This window comes from Siniperca chuatsi, linkage group LG8, assembly GCF_020085105.1.
Source record: "Siniperca chuatsi isolate FFG_IHB_CAS linkage group LG8, ASM2008510v1, whole genome shotgun sequence".
Classification (NCBI taxonomy): Eukaryota; Metazoa; Chordata; class Actinopteri; order Centrarchiformes; family Sinipercidae; genus Siniperca; species Siniperca chuatsi.
Window position 1 is genome coordinate 530001 of NC_058049.1, and position 21621 is coordinate 551621.

General features: G+C 46.3%; 1 protein-coding gene and 1 long non-coding RNA gene across 2 annotated transcripts in view; one reads left to right on the forward strand and one right to left on the reverse strand.

Moving 5' to 3' along the window:
- Positions 1 to 18317, forward strand: part of tgfbi (transforming growth factor, beta-induced) — a 23496-nt gene extending 5179 nt beyond the window's left edge. Inside the window, exons 3-17 of the mRNA XM_044205984.1 lie at positions 6081 to 6145; positions 6640 to 6797; positions 7861 to 8025; positions 8223 to 8369; positions 8465 to 8606; positions 8728 to 8940; positions 9226 to 9363; positions 9999 to 10141; positions 12858 to 12994; positions 14961 to 15091; positions 15846 to 15970; positions 16058 to 16160; positions 16451 to 16518; positions 16760 to 16784; positions 16876 to 18317. Coding sequence (XP_044061919.1) covers positions 6081 to 6145; positions 6640 to 6797; positions 7861 to 8025; positions 8223 to 8369; positions 8465 to 8606; positions 8728 to 8940; positions 9226 to 9363; positions 9999 to 10141; positions 12858 to 12994; positions 14961 to 15091; positions 15846 to 15970; positions 16058 to 16160; positions 16451 to 16518; positions 16760 to 16784; positions 16876 to 16937 — 1822 coding nt within the window. The 3' untranslated portion in view covers positions 16938 to 18317. The remainder of the gene's footprint in view (positions 1 to 6080; positions 6146 to 6639; positions 6798 to 7860; positions 8026 to 8222; positions 8370 to 8464; positions 8607 to 8727; positions 8941 to 9225; positions 9364 to 9998; positions 10142 to 12857; positions 12995 to 14960; positions 15092 to 15845; positions 15971 to 16057; positions 16161 to 16450; positions 16519 to 16759; positions 16785 to 16875) is intronic.
- LOC122880652 lies at positions 18044 to 21073 on the reverse strand. Its single transcript, XR_006378994.1, has 2 exons — positions 20825 to 21073; positions 18044 to 18671 (listed from the first exon to the last, which is right to left on the reverse strand). It is a non-coding gene; the product is annotated as an uncharacterized LOC122880652 (long non-coding RNA).
- Positions 21074 to 21621: the final 548 nt, after the last annotated feature.

The window sequence follows — 21621 nt, forward strand, 5'->3', positions numbered from 1 at the left end:
AAGAAAGATATGATGAATTTATAAAAAACTACACATTGTTAAAGATTAAATCAGTGTTTCCAACCTTTTTGGCTTGTGACAAATCAAAAATCAGTGTGTAGTTGTGTCTCCTCGTCACGTTTCAGATGTCTCTGAGTGACAAAGAGACATTTCTCCTCTGAATTTCTCACATGGTTTCATTTCATTAACTGTTTGAGGCCCAAAGAGGTAAAATTATCTATTTCACAACAAAGCAAAAATTCCATCCAAAGTCCAAAAACTGATTTGTGCATCAGAGCTTTGTTTTTAATTCTTTCCTCTCCCAGTAATCATCTCACGACCCCTCAGATTTATCTGCTGACCCTTTGGAGGGGCCCGACCCCTAGGTTGGGAACCACTGGACTAAACTAGCTAACTGTATATAAAGCAGTTAAAACTAGCTAACTGTAGCTAAAGCAGTTAAAACTAGCCAACTGTAGCTAAAGCAGTTAAAACTAGCTAACTGTATATAAAGCAGTTAAAACTAGCTAACAGTATATAAAGCAGTTAAAACTAGCCAACTGTAGCTAAAGCAGTTAAAACTAGCTAACTGTATATAAAGCAGTTAAAACTAGCCAACTGTAGCTAAAGCAGTTAAAACTAGCTAACTGTATATAAAGCAGTTAAAACTAGCTAACTGTATATAAAGCAGTTAAAACTAGCTAACTGTATATAAAGCAGTTAAAACTAGCTAACTGTAGATAAGGCAGTTAAAACTAGCTAACTGTAGATAAGGCAGTTAAAACTAGCCAACTGTAGCTAAACAGTTAAAACTAGCTAACTGTATATAAAGCAGTTAAAACTAGCTAACTGTATATAAAGCAGTTAAAACTAGCTAACTGTATATAAGGCAGTTAAAACTAACTAACTGTATATAAAGCAGTTAAAACTAGCTAACAGTATATAAAGTAGTTAAAACTAACTAGTTGTATATAAAGCAGTTAAAACTAGCTAACTGTAGATAAGGCAGTTAAAACTAGCTAACTGTAGATAAGGCAGTTAAAACTAGCTAACTGTAGATAAAGCCGGTGTTTTTAGTTTCCATGGAAACAACTGCCTCAGCATTTTAAACTGTCAATAACAGTCAAAATGATTCATCCATCACCATGGAGACGACTGACTTCTTCACGGCCCTCTGCTCCTCCGTCACTTCTCTTTTTTCTTTCGCTCCTCTGTTTTATTTGTCATATGTTCTGTTACGTTACTTCTTCTTTTCTTTCCTGGCAACAGATTTACACATCGCTAAAGTCTTGACTCACTGAGACGTTTGTTAAGTTTTAATGGCGCAACCTGATTTAGTGAATCACTAGTTTGAAACTAGTAAGTGGTTAGTGGCCCTTTATATCTACAGAGGGAGCGGGTCCCCTTCCACGGAGGCCGCCATGTTGCACCGCCATGTTTCTACAGGAGCCCAGAAAGGACAAACCAGACACCGGCTCTAGAGAGGGCCTTTCACGGTTTCTGCTAGTTTCGCGGCCACCGTAGTTTCTCCTACAGGTCTGGAAGGGGAGGGCGAGGCGAGCGGTGTACACATGGTTGCAAACTGCAGTTTCACCACTAGAGGCCGCTAAAGAGGTTTTTAAATTCTTTTTTCCTCTCTTCTTCATGTGTTTACGGCTGTAAATGTGCATCAGTTTGTATATTTGCTCACATATTTCTGAGAGGCATGCTGGGTGTTTGTGTATTCACTGAAGTGTGTCTGTGGTTGTGAAGGACTCTCAGTCCGTCAGGGATTCGACAGGAAGTTGAACTCAGCTTTTTCACAAACGGATTATTTCAGCTCAGATCAGGAAACAAAAAAAAAAAAAGGAGGAAGTGAGAGTTTCTGTGGACGTTAGCGGGAAGTGAAGCTGTTAGAGGACCCGAACGCCCCGAAACACACGAATCATTCAACACACACAGTCTCAGTCTGTGGAAACACTCAGCGCTTATCTCTGACAGTTTAATTTACACTCGTGGTGGTGGTGGGGGGGGGACGGGGGGGTCGGACTGAGTCTGTGAAGAGTCTTTGTCCTCTGTGTGTCAGTGGGTTTCTGTGGAGGAGGATCAGCAGGTCGGAGGTCAGCAGAAGGGAGTCTCATAACTCACAGACCCCCGACTCCCCCCGTCCCTCCTCCCCCCTCCTGAGGTACAGCAGATCGCCCCCCCCCCACCCCCACCCCTCCTGAAAAATATTCACATGTAGCAAATCTTCCCTGTTGAAATAAATGTTACAACTACAATCAAACTGACGCGTGAAGCAGGTGAACCAGCAGGCGGACGCACCAGCTTTCATTTGGAGAATCTACAGGAGATGGTTGTTTTTCACAAAGGGGCATTCGACGGTTAGTGGAGAATAATATTAAAAACCTGGAATTTGGTGAAAGGTTTTGTTTTCTGCGTTGATTTAAAGCATCTGAATGTGCGAAGTCTGGTTGACTTCATGAAGCGCAGCCTTACAGCTGACGCGGGAGGTTTCAGGCTCTCCGGAGTGGATTTCTTCATTCGGACTCCTTTGCGCTCTGCAGTTTGTTGTTTGTCTCCAGCGTTACGAGCGTCCACGCCGTCTTCCTGTGTGTCTCTGCAGTGACAGTTTCTTCTTTCTTCTCTAACCAACAGGTTACACAACTTCCCTGGAAAAGTCATTTTGTCTTCCTGAAACTTTTCTCAGGGACTCTTCAGGGTCATTGGTTTACTTTGGAGCAGTTTCATGTTGAATCATTAAAACGTTTCTCAGACAAATTCATCTGACAAACGAATGCAGAAAAAAGCTTTTGACTCCCGACTGAAGTTAGCGAAGCATTTTCCTCTGCTGGATGTTTCTGGAAGGTTTCTCTCGAGCGGCTCGACCCCGCCGGCTGAATTACTGCGACCTCGCTCTGTTTGTTTTGTCAGAAATCCACGGCGGCCATCTTTGTTTATGTTCAGACCAAACGGGAGTCGAGTTTCCATCTGGTTTGATAATCAGTCCAGTGTGTGCCAACACACACACACACACACACACACACACACACACACACACACACACACACACAGTCAGTAGCTGATCTCCATCTGTTTACATTTTATGGCCGTTGTGATATGAGACTGAAGGAGCTCTGGGAGTTTTTCTGTCTCCAGACATTAAATTTCATTAAAGGAGCTGCTGCTTCAGCTGAGAGGCAGCTGCTAACAGAGACCAGAGACCAGAGACCTGAGAGAGACCAGAGACCTGAGACCTGAGACCTGAGACCTGAGAGACCAGAGACCTGAGACCTGAGACCTGAGACCTGAGAGACCAGAGACCTGAGACCTGAGAGACTTGGACTCCAGTCAGAAATGTTATGGAAATATAAACTATAATCGTTATATTTGCAGCTGTTGTGCATATTTTTTAAATGTTTCAAAAGAGAATAAAACTAAATATATAAACGTTTTCATTTGCATATTAAAAAATCTGAGTCCGAAATAAAAAAAACCCTCTAAATGTGTTTAAGAGCTTCCTGTCCGAGGCGTGGACGCTGTTTGAAACCAGAAGCAGACTGAGTGAATAACTGAAGAGCTGAGAGCATCAGCTGTGTGGAGCGATGAGGAGGCTGCAGCCTTCCTCACACGAACACATGAAGCCGACAGAAGCGTCATGTTTCCATCGTCTGAGCTTTTAACGACGTCGTCTCGCCGCGTCCTCTTCTTCTGCGGCGCTTTAACGGCAGCGGCTGGAGGATCAGCTCCACCAGCTGTTCACCTCCATCAGCCAATGAGCTCGCGTTCTCGCAGCAGCAGCAGCGGGCGGAGACTTGTTTCTTGTGACCTAAAATCCTACACCTGGACTCTTCTTGCTTTACTTCCTGGGTCGTCTGCGTGGTTTCTTGCTGGTGGTCTGGTGGTCTGGGGCCTCGTCCTGCTGGTTGCAGAGGCTGTAGGGGGCTTTGGTGGGGGGAGAATCTCAGACTTGTACCACCTCTGTATCTGCCCTCTCAGCTGTTGTGAAATCATTACTGACTGTTGAAAGTTTATATGAATTATGAACCTAAAGGAGAAACACGACGCCAGCCACTCACGTTAAAGTCTTCTTTCTCTGTGACATTTTATTTTGTGAGGATCAGGAAGTGAGGAGCCCGGTGGAGGCTCCTGGTGGTTTAGTGTTTTTCCTGGCGGTGGGTGTGGGTCCCCGTCAGGCATCTGGTCTGGCTGCAGATTCTTCTTCTCTCTGAGGAAATGAGCTTTATGAGCCCAGACGGCTGAACCACATTTATTATGGAAATCTCTCCAGGAAGTCGTGAAGGGTTCTGCTGGGCCTCCACGCGTCATTACAGCCCACATGTGCCGTTAGCGTACGGTCGCACACGAATCCTCCTGAACACTTTGGTGTGAAATGTTTATTTCTACATTTCTGGAACTTGAAAAAGGCTCTGAAAGTATTTTCACACCAAGTCTGAACCTGGTCAGAGCAGCCGCCGTTCTTACAAACACACCAGTGTTCATTTAGCACCTGAGTTTTATTAGTTTTAGTCTTTTGAACAAAGTGTATTTTACTTTTAGTCAACATTTTTAGACATTTTAGTCTCATTTATTCATTTTTATGCCTTCTAAGCATTTTGAGGCTGCAGCTGCCACCATCTTTGTTGCAGTTACCATGGTTACAGGTGTCGTCTCCATGTGTAACCATGGTAACTGTCTGCACTGACTGACGGACTCTCCTCCGTAAATCCAGTTCTCATTACAAACTCTGAACCGCTGTCTCTCTGTTGTTCCTGCTCCCCTAGCATTAGCATTAGCATTAGCATTAGCATTAGCACAGCCTGTTCTCGCCACTGCAGAGCAGCTAATCATTCAGAAGCTGATTCACTAAAAACGCTTTTCACTGTCACGTCAGGTTTATTTATAAAGCCCAATATCACAAATCCGAATTTTCCCGGCGGAGCTTCACAGCAGGCGACTCCTCTGTCCTTAGACCCTCGATTCAGACGAAAACAAACCCTTTTAACGGTTTTTAACTGTCTGAGTTTAGCTAAACGTGGGACAACGTCGTGATATTTCTTCAGTGAACATCTGGAGGAAGATTTAGATGTTTTGCTGTCGACATTAATCCTGAACTGACTCGTTCCTTCTGACAGCGACATGAAAGACTGAAAGTAACGTTAACGTTACATCCACCTGATAGCTACGTTAGCTTAGCTTGGTATAAATGGCGGCGTGCTGCACGTTTTCACGTCTCGGCCGTTTTGTTGCTGCTTCCTGTCGAGCTCTCAGTGGACTGCAGATGAATTTAGTCCATAAACCATCAGATAACGTTACTGAATGTCAGATGATTATTAACGGCAGCAGGTCAAACTGATAAATCAGCTTCTGAACAGCAGATGGTTTTGGCTGCTGGAGGAAACTGTGTGATTCTGCAGGTCGTTGAATACGATGTTATCAGTATTAGTCAGAGTTTCATCAGACATCACAAAGACATTCATGTCTGCACCGGGTTTCATGGCAAACCATCCAGTAGCCGCTCGTGGTTCGGGCCTACAGGGACCAGGTCCAGAGACTTTGGAGCGACTGTTTTTATTTGGAAGAGTTCAGTGGAAAACAGGGATGTAAGCTGCTCTGATCCAGGTTCAGTTCCTCCGAGTCCTCAGACTGATCCAGATCTCCATCAGAGCCGTCGGACATTTTGACTCTAAACAACATTTTCCTCTGGATAATGAAATAACATTTACTGTCATGTAAACTGGATTATTATGGGAAGCTCTTTGTTTACAATCTCATGGAAACAGTTGGACTTTACCTGTAGAGTGTGTTCAGCAGCAGCGTTATTGTGTACATAACTTTATTAGCATCATTATACACAGACAGGAATTTATGTGTCTGCCTGAAGCAGAAATATTACAGAAAGGTTACGAGGTTCTGAGGTGGAAACTGAGAGTTTTATAGAGAAGCGTGTAGTTTTTCCTCCTGAGGCTGAAATCTGCAGAACTTGTTGCTGTTCAGGTGGAGCAGTAAAACACAATCTGAGTCCTGAATGAGAGTCGATCTGCTCCGAGCAGGAAGACGTGAAGCGGGACAGGAAGACGTGGATCCTCACGTGTCCTCTCGTGTGTTGTTTCCTGCTGCAGGGTGATCACCTACGAGTGCTGTCCTGGTTATGAGAAGATTCCTGGAGAGAAGGGCTGTCCTGCTGGTATGACCTCTGACCCCTGACCCCCCCAACACTCAGACCACTGAGGCTTTCTCTGTTATTTCAGGAAACAAAAATGCTAAACTAATGTAAATTAATACAGTGTAAGTTTGACTATAGATAAATTGAGAGATTCGTTTTTAAAGGTTTTAATGAGAAAGTAAATGACCAAATGTGTTGGTAACGAATGAACTGTTGGATTATAAGTAAAGTGTTTTTTTGTAGAAGTGAAGTAAAAACAGATGAAAGAGGACATTTTGACAGTGAGATAAAACCAAAACCTCACCAACTTATAAAGACGTAACAGTCGCTCTGTGCTGCTGTGACCGAACCGTCAGCCTGAATCGCCACAGTTGCATTGTGGGTGTTCTGCTCTGACAGTTTGTTGTTGACGATGCTCTTCAGACAAACGGCAGGATCACTCTGGTTTATTTCAGCTGCAGCTGACGGCTTCTTTGTTGAGAGTTTGTTGATCGTGAGTGTGTGTATCTCTGCAGCGCTGCCTCTGGTGAACATCTACAACACTCTGGGCGCGGTCGGAGCCTCCACCACTCAGATGTACTCTGAACGAGCCCAGCTGAAGGAGGAGATCGAAGGTCCGGGAAGCTTCACCTTCTTCGCCCCGAGCAACGAGGCCTGGGCCTCCCTGCCGACAGTCAGTACAGCCCCACACACACCGTCCTGCTGCCCCAAACACTCACTACAGCACCACATGTGGATTCATCCGCCGCTGAAAATAGTCCCCAACAAATGCTCTGTTTCCTCCTGTTGGTTTGTGAGCAGCTGTTTGAGGAAACTACTGAGCCTTTTTAAACAGGAAACTATAGATCTGTGTTTTTAAAGATTTACGTCCTCAGCAGGAACCAATGGGCTCGCAGCTGAGAGCCGCAGACAGGAAGTGAGACAGTACTGAGAGACGGACCGACATGTTGTTGGTTTGAGTCCGAACATGAGATTTGTTGATGATTAAAAAGTATAGAAGAACACCAGACTGATCCTTTAAATATATGAACGGTGGCTGCATGTGTGTGTGTTTCAGGATGTTATAGAACATACTATAATTATTTTTCATAACACAAAAGCAATCACTTAGCAACCACTTAGCACCAATATAGCAACCACCTAGCTACGTCTTAGCAACTTCCCCGCACCACCCTAGTAAGCACCATAAACACCATAGCAACCCTCTAGAAACCACCTAGCAACACCTTGGCGCCCACTCCAAACACCATAGTAACCTCCAAGCAACTACTTAGCAACCACTATGAACACTCTAGAAACCGCCTAGTACAATCCTGTCTCCTAGAAATTACGTTTGTATATTACTAAATTGTTTTCATGATTACGTTGTGGTCAGAAACGTAATCGCTGCCTGGATTATGTTTAGAGACAACGTTTCTTTGAGTGAATGAAACGCTACATTTATGTACGCAGGAGTCGCAGGGAGGCGGTCAGGGTGGATGGTGGACATACAAAGTGCAGGACTGTGACACCAGAGGTGTCAGCTTTAGGTAACAAAAGTTTGGTGAAGGTTAGGGAAAGACGTTTTCTCTGTGGCTACAGTAATGATCATTTTTCATGGCTCAGATTTTGCGACAGAGTTAGTTTAAGACGTCGTGCTCATCTCGCTGAGAAGATATCACACGAGGTTTCCTCCTGACAGTGATAGCAGTGCATCCCCGTGTCTCTGCTGACAGCGTGTTGTTGTTGTGTTGCAGGAGATCCTGGACGCTCTGGTGAGCAACGTGAACATCGAGCTGCTGAACGCTCTTCATTACCACATGGTGAACCGCCGGCTGACCTCCGAGGAGCTGAAACACGGATCCTCCTTCGCCTCCATGTACCAGGACTTCCCCGTCCACATTCACCACTACTCCAACGGGGTCCGTCACGTATCATAAACACTGCAACACACACTGCAACACACTGCACATCCACCACTGCGCCAACGCGGTCAGTGATGCAATAAAGACACTGCACTCATTCCCTGAGGCGCCATCTACAGCAGCCGTCACATCACGAGTCACTCTGTGTATGTTGACGATCGATCGATTAACAGATCTCTTCCTCGCCTCCTCAGATTATAACGGTGAACTGTGCACGTCTGATCAAACCCGACCAACACGCCACCAACGGCATCGTGCACGTGGTCGACCGCGTCATCACCGCTATCTCCAACAACGTGCACACGCTCATCGACATCGACGACGACCTGGAGACGCTGCGTGTGAGTACATCTGTCAGCCAATCTCTGAGTCTCACCCAGAGCCAGATGAGGAGGTGGAGAAGATCAATACTTCCTGTGCTGTGTTTCTGTTTCAGACGGCGATGGCCGCTGCCGGTCTGACCACCATTTTGGAGAACGAGGGTCAGTACACCATCTTTGCTCCCACCAACGAGGCCTTCGAGAAGATTCCTCAGGAGACCCTGAACAGGATCCTGGGAGACCCCGTGGCTCTGAAAGGTGACCAGCAGGAGGCGCTCCGACTCGCTCTGTGTTCAGTCACACAGCTGTTTGTTTTATTTGTAGTTTCAGACCAACTCTGACGTTAGTCCTCCTGTGTACCTGCCCGTCCCCCCCTCAGACCTGCTGAACTACCACATCCTGAAGCACATGCAGTGCGCGGAGTCGATCGTGTCGGGGACACCGATGGAGACTCTGCAGGGCACCGTGCTGGAGGTCGGCTGTGACGGAGACCAGATGACTCTGAACGGGAAGGCCATCATCACCAAGAAAGACCAGCTGGGAACCAACGGAGTCATCCACTACATCAACGAGCTGCTCATCCCTGACTCAGGTACTGATACTACAGTTAATACTACTAATACTACCACTACTGCTGAAACCAGTACTGCATCTAATACTCAGAGTACTGCTGTTAAAACTGCAGTACAACACATCCACCACATCACTGAGCTGCACATACTACTCGTACTACAAATACCACTATTACTGCATCTCATATTCAGCGAACCTCTGTCGAAACCACAGAAGTACTGAAGTACAAAATAATAGTGCGGCGGTAGTACTTGCGGTAGCGTCAGTATTGCTGTCACACTGACCGGGTCTTTGTGTTTTTCAGCCAAAGTTCTTCTGGAGCTGGCTGAAGGTTCATCTGTTGCCACGGCAACCAAGCTGTTTGTTGAAGCCGGTCTGACCCCCCACCTGACGGGCTCCGAGGCTCTGACCATGCTGGCTCCTCTGGACGACGCCTTCAAAGGTAGCGCTCCCTCTCAGTGTCTCGACCTTTGACCTCCAGAGCTACTGTACATTCTTCAGCAGGCAGGGCCTTTACGTACCTCGCCTCCGGGCTGATACGGCGGACTCATTCCATTCATTCAAATGTTTGTTTTTGCACGATGTATAAAATGTCTACTGTTATTTTCAGAACGTAGAAGACAGCTGCTGCTGTCGGGTCACGACGGTCCTGTCAGCTGTGTTGAGCGGGCCGAAACAAACAGAAGTGCTCTGATGCTAGCAAGGCTCTTTTGTTTATTTCTATAAAATCCAACTGTACGTTTTGCTAAATTTACTGCGTGAGACCAAATACTACTTACTTTACTGGGGACTGCCCTTTATTTATAGTATTCTTATTGCCAGTTTGTATGGATTTCATGGACTAAACTGTATGTCAACGTAAACAAGAACAACAATCAAACTAGAAATATACTTGTTTGGTTTTTGTTGCCTTTTTTGCTTCACTAAACCAAATCTGATCCCAGTGAGACAGCAAACTGGATCTGTCGTACATGTCGAGGCTCAGCTGTTGTACTGAATTGCAATAGATCGTACAGGTGTACCTAATAAAGTTTGTGACAGTAACCTGTTGTATTTACCTGTGTGTTTCTTGAACAGGCAGTCTGACGATGACAGCTGACATGAGGAAGCTGATGACCAATCACATCCTGAAGGAGCAGCTGTCCTCTAAGTCTCTGTATCACGGTCAGGAGCTGGAGACGCTGGGAGGCCTCAAACTCAGAGTCTTCGTCTACAGAAATGTAAGAACTTTAATACGTTTCTTCACGTGTTGACTCTTGATACTGATTCAGATTTACGACACAGCCAGTGAGAGAGCAGCATGCATCTCCAAGACTTGAAGACTTACCTGAGAAAACATCAGAGAAGTTTTTATCAGTCGATGAAAGTTGAGATAAACTTACAGGATCACTGTGCCAACAGATTTTACGAACTGGAAGCTGTTCTTTGATCTCGTCTAATGATCAGGCTGGATGACGCTGGCTCACTGATGCGTCTCCACCACAGTGTCTGTGTTGTGGTTGTTTGAGTCCCAACAAGAAGCAGCCTGTTCATCTCTTCCTGACATGAGAAATCAAACCAGTTTCCGTTCTGTAATGAGACACAGTGATTCTCATTTTCCTGGGGGAAAAAAACACTTTTTATTGACTGTAACTTCAAAAGCATTCACAAAGACTAGTTCTGCTGTGACTTCAGACTTTTTCCACATTGTTAATGTCTGACTCCTGATATTTTATGAACACAACAACTTCCTGTCAGGTTTTTAAACCGAGAGAATCAGCTGGAAACTCACAGATGCCTGTCTGACTGCGTCGCCTGTTGCTGGGTGGATCGGCACCATAAATATTGTCTCATCTTCAGTGATGATTTCATGAGGTCACTGAGTTTATGGCTGCTGTTCATTAATAGCTGGTTCTCTGTTTGTGTGTTAAACCTCTGATGTGCTGCAGGCCGAGCTGAACATAATCACAGTTTAAAGAGCAGGAACATTTGTTCTGTGAGGTTTTTACATTTTGAGGTAATGATGCGTCTGAGAGGAAACATCAAACTTTATTTAATTTTAAAATGATTTTTCAAAAGCAGGACGACTGCGGGACATGTGGTCACTGCATGACTGTGCATGTCCCACGCTGCAGCCTCATTACTGCGACCACATGGCAATGATGTCATCCAAAGCGTCTTGTGGTGATGTGAATCAGAGCCGCCGCAGAGAGACGACCAAAAAAAATAAATAACGTTTTGGATATAGGGGCCGCCGGGACGGTGCCGGGGCTCCACGCTGATGCTGGGGTCCGTCACCAGCTCCGCTGGTTACTGGTCGTGCCGGCGACGTCGCTCCGCTGGTTTCAGGTCGTGCCGGCGACGTCGCTCCGCTTGTTTCTGGTCGTGCAGGCGACGTCGCTCCGCTTGTTTCTGGTCGTGCCGGCGACGTCGCTCCGCTTGTTTCTGGTCGTGCAGGCGACGTCGCTCCGCTTGTTTCTGGTCGTGCAGGCGACGTCGCTCCGCTTGTTTCTGGTCGTGCAGGCGACGTCGCTCCGCTGAGTCTCAGGTGTGTTGTGGTTGCAGAGTAACAGCAGCTTTTTATAAACTCACAAACAGTCTGATGTTTGTTGGTCGCTTCTCAGATGCTTCGTGTCCTGATTATCTGATCAGCTCGGCTCTATTTTATTGATTAGCTGAGTTTGCTGATCAGGTCAGTAGGGCTGCAATGTGTGAAGCTCTGATGTACCACAAGGCAAACTACTTCGAACGCTCTGAATTCAAATCTTGAATTCTAACAGGTCGTTAACGTTCAAACTAAAGTTACAAGTTTGAATAAAAGTGACACATTATCATCCAAACGTTTGAACTGAACTGATTTGTTCTGGTTGTTTCCTGATGTCTTCAGACTGACATTCAGTGGTTTGTTCACTTCAGCAGCTTCGTCTCTCGGCCGGAGTTATTGATTGTTCGTTTGTTGGAGACTTTGATCATTTTCTATCTTTCAAAACTGTTGTTGCCATTTTCAATCAAACACCTTTAAACTGCAGAAAATAATGTCAAATAAACGCTTCCTGTTGCCCTGTTGTTGTTTTATTATGTGTAAATAACAGTGTTATTGATCATGTAGGGATCAGACCTGAGGTTGTCTCTAGTGGTCTCCACAGTGACTCCAAATGTTTCAGGTCCTGGACTCGTGGGTGGTTCACATTTCTGCTCAGTAATGAACTCTGCAGACCACAAGAACTTTCCTGCTTCCCACGGCTGCTAAATCTTTCCAGACACCATTTGTAGGCGGCTGTGTGTGTGTGTGTGTGTGTGTGTGTGTGTGTGTGTGTGTCTGACGAGCTTTGACAAAATGGCTGCCATCCAGGACATTATGTGGAGCCCAGAGAGTGTGTCTCTGAGCAGGACAGACTGAGGAGTCAAATAAATATGTCTTTCCCTCATTTGTAACGATTTCTCCGTTACGTCTCATGAACTTGTGACTTTTTCCATCAAGGGTCAGGAAATGTTTGGAAGAGGAAGATAGACATGTTTGATTCAATATTTTGATTTTACATACAAAAGATTCAGAATTGGCTTCCTGAGTCACATCTGAAGAAGACGTATAGTCTGCTGCTTCAGTCTGAGTGATATTTTACTCTTTCCAGACAGTCTCTGTGTCAGATCAGATCACAGAGGCATGAATTCCTGCTGTGATTGGCTCAGACGTGACAGACTACAGGTTGGACCCCGTCCAATCGGGGCTCGTCATCTTTCACGACTTGTATGCAGGTGATGGGTCAGGTGTCAGGGAGCCGCTTCAACCAGTGTGTCCATGTGTGTCCAGGTTCCTCTGAATGAAAGTAAAGCTGGAAGCTTCCGTGGTCGCTGGGCGCTGAAGGTGGACAAAAAACGTTGGACCCGCTCGTCTGTTTGGATGCTGCGTCAGTCGTCTCCCTCTGTGACCGACTTTATTTCTCTGTGTGTTTGTAGAACCTGTGCATTGAGAACGCCTGCATCGCTGCTCACGACAAGACGGGACGCTACGCCACCATGTTCACTGTGGACAAAGTCCTCACTCCACCGATGGGAACAGTCATGGACGTCCTGAAGGCAGACAGCCGCTTCAGGTGAGCACATATTTACACACAGATGTGGTGCATAGAAAACGAACCACTGCGGCATCTGGTCAGGGAGGAAGAGCGGTGGCCATGTTCCTCCTCTGGTGACTTCCTGTCAGACCTCTGTGGGATCAAAGTGCTGCCAGAGAAAAGTCTCGGGATCAGTCAGAACTGTTCACGTTGTTCCAGGAACATTTTGGTCTGAGATTTAATGATGAGCAGCTAGAATAAAAACCTGTGATGGTTAAACCAGGCAGAGACTCCGTCACCTCCTCCTCTCTGTGTTTTCTCAGGCTCAGGAATCCTCCACATCTCAGCGGGGAGTTCAGTAACAACTCTCAGTGCGAGAATAAAGCTCCCGGCTGTAATTTAATCTTCTAATTATTGAATTGAGGAGGAAGCTGTCTCTTCTCTCTGAGGATCTCGGAAATCCTTAAAGTCTCCTGAATCTTTCTTAATGCATCAAAGCAGCAGAGTTTATGAACTAAAGTGTAAAATAACCGCTAACCACCAAACTGATGTTGGCACTTTGTTCTGTGGTGCATAAAGTAGTTTACAGCATCATTTACAGGCTCTTTAAAGAGCTTCACATACTCAGCATATTAACTACGACTAACACATCTGTCGGCCGCAGTTACATCTGACCACACTGCCATGTGTAACTCCAGTTCTGTGAGCTGCAACTAACAGTTACTATCGATATTGTTTTATCAATTAATCGTTTAGTCTATAAAATGTGAAAGTAAGTCTTCCAATGTCTGGTTTCGTCCGACCAACAGTCTGTGATGAAACAGAGAGGAGCAGAAAGTCTGAGACGAGCAAATATTTGGCATTTTTGCTTAAGAAATGACTAAAATAATTAATCGATTATCAAAATTGTCGCAGATGATTTTTCGATCGATCTTCTAATTGATGAATTGATGAATTGTTTCAGCTCTAAGAGACTTTATATCAAATCTACAGACCGACACATATGAATGGACCGGATCAAGGACAAGACGACATCACTGACTTTTACAGATTAGTTTGGTTGAGAGGACAGAATTACTGAATGTGTTCAGTTTCCTTAATGTGTTGATTCTTTTGACCACAGTGTGAACTTTTGTCTCCAGTATCGTTCATAAAAGAGGTTAAACTGTTAAATGTCACTGATCCACCGGTGCTGAATCTTGATGCACCAGTCATGCAGATTATTTCCATCTGATGGTCTCAGTGTTTCTGATGAAGCCGCTGAACTCGAGCCGCTCGGCAGCAAACAGCAGCCAGACGCAGTCAGAGAGCAGCTGCTGAACATAGCGGAGCATCTAGCTGCTAAAGAGCCAGATGTTTCCCTCAGCAGCTGCTGGAGACCAAACACAGAGCTGACAGAGAGAAGACCGGACTGACGTCCATCAGGAGACACAGACACGCCTCCTGATGAAGCGTCACGTGACTCTGACACGCCTCCTGACGAAGCGTCATGTGACTCTGTAGCTGCTGGAGGCGGAAATAAGCAGCTGCTCGATCACGTTTGTTGTGCTGCCCCCAAGTGGACAAAAAAATCACTTAATGCAGCTTTAATATTATTGAAATATTAGTGAAATCGGTTCGTGATGATATCTCAGTATCACACGCACACATTGTTTCCTTCCACACGCGAGCAGTGGAACACAGTTAATTGATCTGAACATCAGTTTGATATATTTGATATATTCATCACGTATGAATGTTGTTGTTGTGTAGCGTCTGCCGCTCAGACCAGCCTGCTGCAGCTTCTTCAGGACAGAACTGGTTTGTGATCTCCGTTTACACTTAAACGTTTCACAGGTGCTTGTCACTCGCAGATCCTCGACACATCTGCAGAGCTCTCGATGCTCACACGCGGCCACAAGTCCGTTCATGTCGCAAATCACATGTTGTAAATGTGGTGAAACTGGTTCCCACCCCTCCATCTAACAGAGGTGTAAGAGACAAACCAACTTCCTGCTTGTTTCAGCCTCCTGGTTGGAGCCGTCCAGACAGCAGGCATGACGGAGCTGTTGAACCAGCAGGGGGCGCTGACCTTCTTCGCTCCCACCAACGACGCCTTCAGCGCCCTGTCACAGCCCGAACTCAACAAGCTGATGCGTGAGTGTAACACAGAGTAACTGCAGAAGAAGTCTGGTATATAAGTATGTTTTCATGCAGTTCATGTGCTCGAGTCCCTGCAGGGGACAGACTGTGTGGCTGAAGGATAACTCCACTGTGTTGCAGCTCGGACAGAGTGGGTATTTTACTTTTAACAGTGGTTACAGGCAGCCATGTTGGGGGTAAATAAGAGGGTAATAAAATGAGAAGGAACCAGTTCGATCCGTCTCCGTCAGCTCGGCGTCGTCCGGCTCCTTGTTTGGTCCGAACGTTCAGAAACACTTTGTTTATGTGACTCGCAGCCAAATCATTTCGCTTTAATGAGCTTTATATAAACGGTCTGTGCTGCAGCTTCACTCGCAGCCTAATAAAGACATGCAGAGACACGAGGGGTCTGTCAGGGACTGAAGGCATAATATCTATAATATCTGGAATTATTTACATCTTACATTTAAATACCACTGAACTTTATTTTACTTTACAAACTTAATCATCTGTTAAAGTGGGGCAGTTTACAAATTCAGTTTGAAAGCTTTATTGTACCACATTGAAAAAAAACAACTTTATTCTAGTTGCAAAATTAAATTAGTCGAATTCTAGTTTTTATTTTTAATTACTGTTAGTCAGCAGTGAACACTGCGTGTGTGGTGACGATGTCATTTAATCAACAGGCCACAGATCTCCAGTCAGCTCTGAAGGAGCCACAACATTAAGTTTTACATGAAGGTACTCAGTCTGCCTGTCTGTCTCTCAGGTAACGGTCAGGAGCTGTCAGGTGTGCTCAGGTATCACCTGGGGGAGGGCATGTTGGTCAGTGGAGGAGTCGGATCTCACACCAGAGTCAAACCTCTGCAGGGAGAGAAGCTGGAGCTCGGCGTGGTCGGTGCTCACTCCTCACCTCCTTTTCAATAACTTTATTTAAAACCCTGATCAGACCTGATGACAGCTGTGCTCCCTGTGTTTCAGCGGAACTACACGGTGTACGTGAACAAGGTCCCGGTGGCCGACGCAGACCTGATGGCGACTAACGGAGTCGTCCACGCCGTCAACAGCATCATCAAACCGCTGCGTGAGTCAGACGGCAGACGTTTCAGCTTCGTCCTCCTGCTTCCTTTCCACGTACCAGCTGGGACTTTCAGCTCGTGAAGCAGCTGTAATGTTGGTTTTATACTGACGTGCTGATGAAAGGACTCATGAAGGAGTGTGTGGCAGCGAGTCTGCAGCTCCACCAGCTTTACACTCAGTTCATTCTACTATATATAAAAAAAAATTCTACGTGGTCTTTTGTGCTTCCCTCTGCGCTATATAAATAAAATTGAATTGAACTGAACTGACTGCTGATGCTTTGTGTCTCTGCAGCTCTGAAGGTGGACCGAGAACAGGCTGACGGACCTGCAGCTCCCCTCAGATCCGCTGCCTCCCCCGGGGTGAGAACAGCACACAAACCAGCCTTTATGAAGTCTGACAGCTGAGCAGCAGCTTCACACACAGAGTCACACACACACCTGGCAGGTGTGAAGTCCTGATCACCTGCTGGGGAAACCCCTCGTGTCCCGCCGTATTTCACACACTGCTGATTATCATATTAAAGGCTTTGTGAGGGAAATCACAGAAAAGTGACTTTCTTTAATGGTTTTGATGAATTCTGCCCTTCTTTCTGTCTCACAGGCCGACTCCAAGAGCTTCAGGAACGGTCAGTTTGTCTTATTTCTGTGTTTTTGAAATATTTTCTGTCTACTGCAGGAAACGTATGATCAAAGCTGTTCGTATTTCTGTATTTTCAGACGATCTTTTCCAGAAGGTGGTGAGGAGTCGCTCCAGCAGAACGATGAACCAAAGTCAGTAGAACTACAGAGGAGAAGAAACAGACGTCACCAGAACATCTGAGGAACCAAAGAACAGAGCGTGTTCTCAACCCAAAGGGTCAAAGGTCACAAATCTTAAAGGAAAAATCCCCCTGAAATCCTTAAACACTGCGCTTCGTTGTGTTTCTGGGTTCATTTGAATAGTTTGTCCAGAGTCTGAGAGCAGGAGGCGTCTCAGCGATCGAAAACGTGAACAAACAGTTTCAAACAGTCGTACAGACGAGAGCAAAAGCTACAAACAGCTGCGGTTTATTCATTATTTGCTTTCAATAAGTTAAAAAGTCTTTTGTGATTAATGGATGAAACAGAACAATTTACAACAACTGGCTTTAATATGTGAGAAAATAAAAACAGAATTCTTGACTTCCAGCTAACGTCCCTCTGATACAGCTGTAAATATATATATACATACAGTATATATGTACAGTATACACACAGTATATGCAGTATATATACTGTACATATATACTGTATGTATATATGCTGTGAATAGCTGAGAGCTGCATGTTTCACTCTCACGTATGAACAGGTGTGTTTAAACTGTCAGCTCACAGTGAGAAGCATGAGCACTTTGTGCCCTGGGTTTCGCCTCTCAGACTCTATTATGTTATATTATAAATGTCTCCTGAAAAGATGCTTTGAGCAGCTGAACGTGAATCAAAGACAAGACAGTAAAGCACAGTGCAGAATTATGACGCGACATGCGACTTCAGAGTTTGAGCATTAAAGATACAATAAGTTAGTGTTTCGGTGCGACCGACATTATTACTCAGCCATCTGTCAGATTGATAGAAATCGTCCCCACCAAACCTACGCCTTCTCTGAAGGTTGTTGAAAGGCATTCTGGGAAATGTAGGAAACCGCCAACTGAAGTAGACGAGGCCGGTTGAGAAAAAAGTTTGTCACCTAACAGTAAAAAACAACTTTGATCACTGATATCTGATCAGATCAATAAACGTCCATCAGATGAAACAGTGTGAGAGGATCTGAGGGGGATTTTTCTTCTTCATCAGTCAGACGTCCGTTTGTGGAGAAGAAGAAGATGAACATTTGTTTGTGAAGAAGTTGTTGAATTTTTTATTTTTTATTTTTACTGTTTTCTGTGTACTGTAAAAAAACCCAACAACAACTCGTTTTGACCAAATGTGTCTCTGAAGCCCAAAGTTTGACCTTTGTGTGTAAAACTTGTGTAAAGTGTGTTGTTTGTGCGTGTACTCTGCGTGTTGTTGTCCTGCAGCATGTCGGCAGGTTTGAGCTTGAAACAAAGAAACAGAACAAACAAAGTGACCTGATGGATTTCTGGAGGTTTTTCAGGATTTTTGTCTTTGTGTTTTTTTTTGTAAAATAAAGCTGAAAAATAAGCTCTGAAAAGTGTCGAGTCGTCTGTAACTGAAGCTGACGTGTGTGTGTGTGTGTGTGTGTTGCTAAATAAAAGCCCGTTCAGAGGCCTCAGGGTTCAGGCTGGGTTCACGTTTCTCTCTGCTGGTTTGGAAAAAGGCTGCAGAGCGTCGACGCGTCACAGCCGCCACGCCGACTTAAATCATCTGTAATCTGTGCACGCTTCCTCGCCGCCGCTGAAGGAGGTTCAGAGTTATGAAATATTAATGTGGTCCAGGTGAGGCCAACAGCGGCCGAGTCCAACAGAAACACAGCTTCCTTTTCCAGGGTTTGGTGTTCAGCGGTGAACGCCTCACAGGCCGAACCTTCAGTTTCCTCTGGAGGGAAAAAGAACGCGGAGACACCCAGTTAACTGCGGAGAGCTGAAACAGCAGAAACGAAACCAACTGACAGCAGACACGAACGCAACAACAGGATACAGAATCGGCTCGAACATTTAAATACATCTCTGAGATTCTTGTACTTTAATATTTCAGTTTTCTGCTTCGTTCTACTTTTCCTCCACGAGTCTCCACAGAGGAACACGAGACTCTGATGATGCAGTGTTACATTCAAATTCATTCAAATCAGCTCCACTTTGAGCAGCTGCAACATTAAAATGATGTTTGTACATGAATGCATCAATAATAATAATCCAACATTATAATACAGTTTTATAATAAGAGTACTTTTGATACTTTAAGAACATTTTGCTGATAAAACTTCTGTAAGTACTTTTGAACGCAGGACTTTTACTTTTGTAACAGAGTATTTCTACGCTGTAGTTTTGCTAAACCCCAACCAGGACAAGCCTAAACCCCAACCAGGACAAACCTAAACCCCAACCAGGACAAACCTACACCCCAACCAGGACAAACCTAAACCCCAACCAGGACAAACCTAAACCCCAACCAGGACAAACCCAAACCCCAACCAGGACAAACCCCAACCAGGACAAACCCAAACCCCAACCAGGACAAACCCAAACCCCAACCAGGACAAACCTAAACCCCAACCAGGACAAACCCAAACCCCAACCAGGACAAACCCCAACCCCAACCAGGACAAACCCCAACCCCAACCAGGACAAACCCCAACCAGGACAAACCCAAACCCCAACCAGGACAAACCCCAACCAGGACAAACCCAAACCCCAACCAGGACAAACCCAAACCCCAACCAGGACAAACCTAAACCCCAACCAGGACAAACCCAAACCCCAACCAGGACAAACCCAAACCCCAACCAGGACAAACCCAAACCCCAACCAGGACAAACCCAAACCCCAACCAGGACAAGCCTAAACCCCAACCAGGACAAACCTAAACCCCAACCAGGACAAACCCAAACCCCAACCAGGACAAACCCAAACCCCAACCAGGACAAACCCAAACCCCAACCAGGACAAACCTAAACCCCAACCAGGACAAACCCAAACCCCAACCAGGACAAACCCCAACCCCAACCAGGACAAACCCCAACCCCAACACCCCCAAACCCCAACCAGGACAAACCCAAACCCCAACCAGGACAAACCCCAACCAGGACAAACCCAAACCCCAACCAGGACAAACCCAAACCCCAACCAGGACAAACCTAAACCCCAACCAGGACAAACCCAAACCCCAACCAGGACAAACCCAAACCCCAACCAGGACAAACCCAAACCCCAACCAGGACAAACCCAAACCCCAACCAGGACAAGCCTAAACCCCAACCAGGACAAACCTAAACCCCAACCAGGACAAACCCAAACCCCAACCAGGACAAACCCCAACCCCAACCAGGACAAACCCAAACCCCAACCAGGACAAACCTAAACCCCAACCAGGACAAGCCTAAACCCCAACCAGGACAAACCTAAACCCCAACCAGGACAAGCCTAAACCCCAACCAGGACAAGCCTAAACCCCAACCAGGACAAGCCTAAACCCCAACCAGGACAAACCTAAACCCCAACCAGGACAAACCCAAACCCCAACCAGGACAAGCCTAAACCCCAACCAGGACAAACCCTAAACCCCAACCAGGACAAGCCTAAACCCCAACCAGGACAAGCCTAAACCCCAACCAGGACAAACCCAAACCCCAACCAGGACAAACCTAAACCCCAACCAGGACAAGCCTAAACCCCAACCAGGACAAACCTAAACCCCAACCAGGACAAACCCAAACCCCAACCAGGACCAGAGACCAGAAAGTCTTAACCTGAGGTGGACACTATGAGCGTCTTCCAGGAGAGACTGAACGTGTGACGTTATCTCCACACTGAAACGATATCATGAGCTTCCACACTGAGCGTCTACTTTGAAGGTAACTTCAGCTTAGATAAACATGTTCAGTGCTGCTTATTTTAAATCTCTGACTTTATTAAATCAACTCGTTTTTGTTTTATTAGAATGACCCGACTCTTTGATCTCCCTGAAAATGTCCTTAGAGTTTGATGTTGGTTTTATTTTGCTCTCCGTCTCGTCCTGCTGCAGTTTGATACCTTCAGTTAATGCAGAACACGTTTCAGCTGCAGATCTGCGGCTTCTGTCCGTCCTGATGTGTTTATGTAGCGATGAGTGACAGCAGCAGATAATCCACCACAGCTGCTGCTCGCTGCAGGTCACCGCTCTGAGACTACAGCGGCAGAGAGACGGACGGCAGAGAGACGGACGGCAGAGAGACGGACGGCAGAGAGACGGCAGAGAGACGGACGGCAGAGAGACGGACGGTAGAGCGACAGACGGTAGAGAGACGGCAGAGCGACAGACAGCAGAGAGACGGCAGAGAGACGGACGGCAGAGAGACGGCAGAGAGACGGACGGCAGAGAGACGGACGGCAGAGAGACGGCAGAGAGACGGACGGCAGAGAGACGGACAGCAGAGAGACGGACGGCAGAGAGACGGCAGAGAGACGGCAGAGAGACGGACGGTAGAGCGACGGCAGAGAGACGGCAGAGAGACGGACGGCAGAGAGACGGCAGAGAGACGGACGGCAGAGAGACGGACGGCAGAGAGACGGCAGAGAGACGGACGGCAGAGAGACGGACAGCAGAGAGACGGACGGCAGAGAGCGGCAGAGAGACGGTAGAGCGACGGACGGCAGAGCGACGGACGGCAGAGCGACGGGCGGCAGAGAGACGGCAGAGAGACGGACGGTAGAGCGACGGCAGAGAGACGGCAGAGAGACGGACGGCAGAGAGACGGCAGAGAGACGGACGGCAGAGAGACGGACGGCAGAGAGACGGCAGAGAGACGGACGGCAGAGAGACGGACAGCAGAGAGACGGACGGCAGAGAG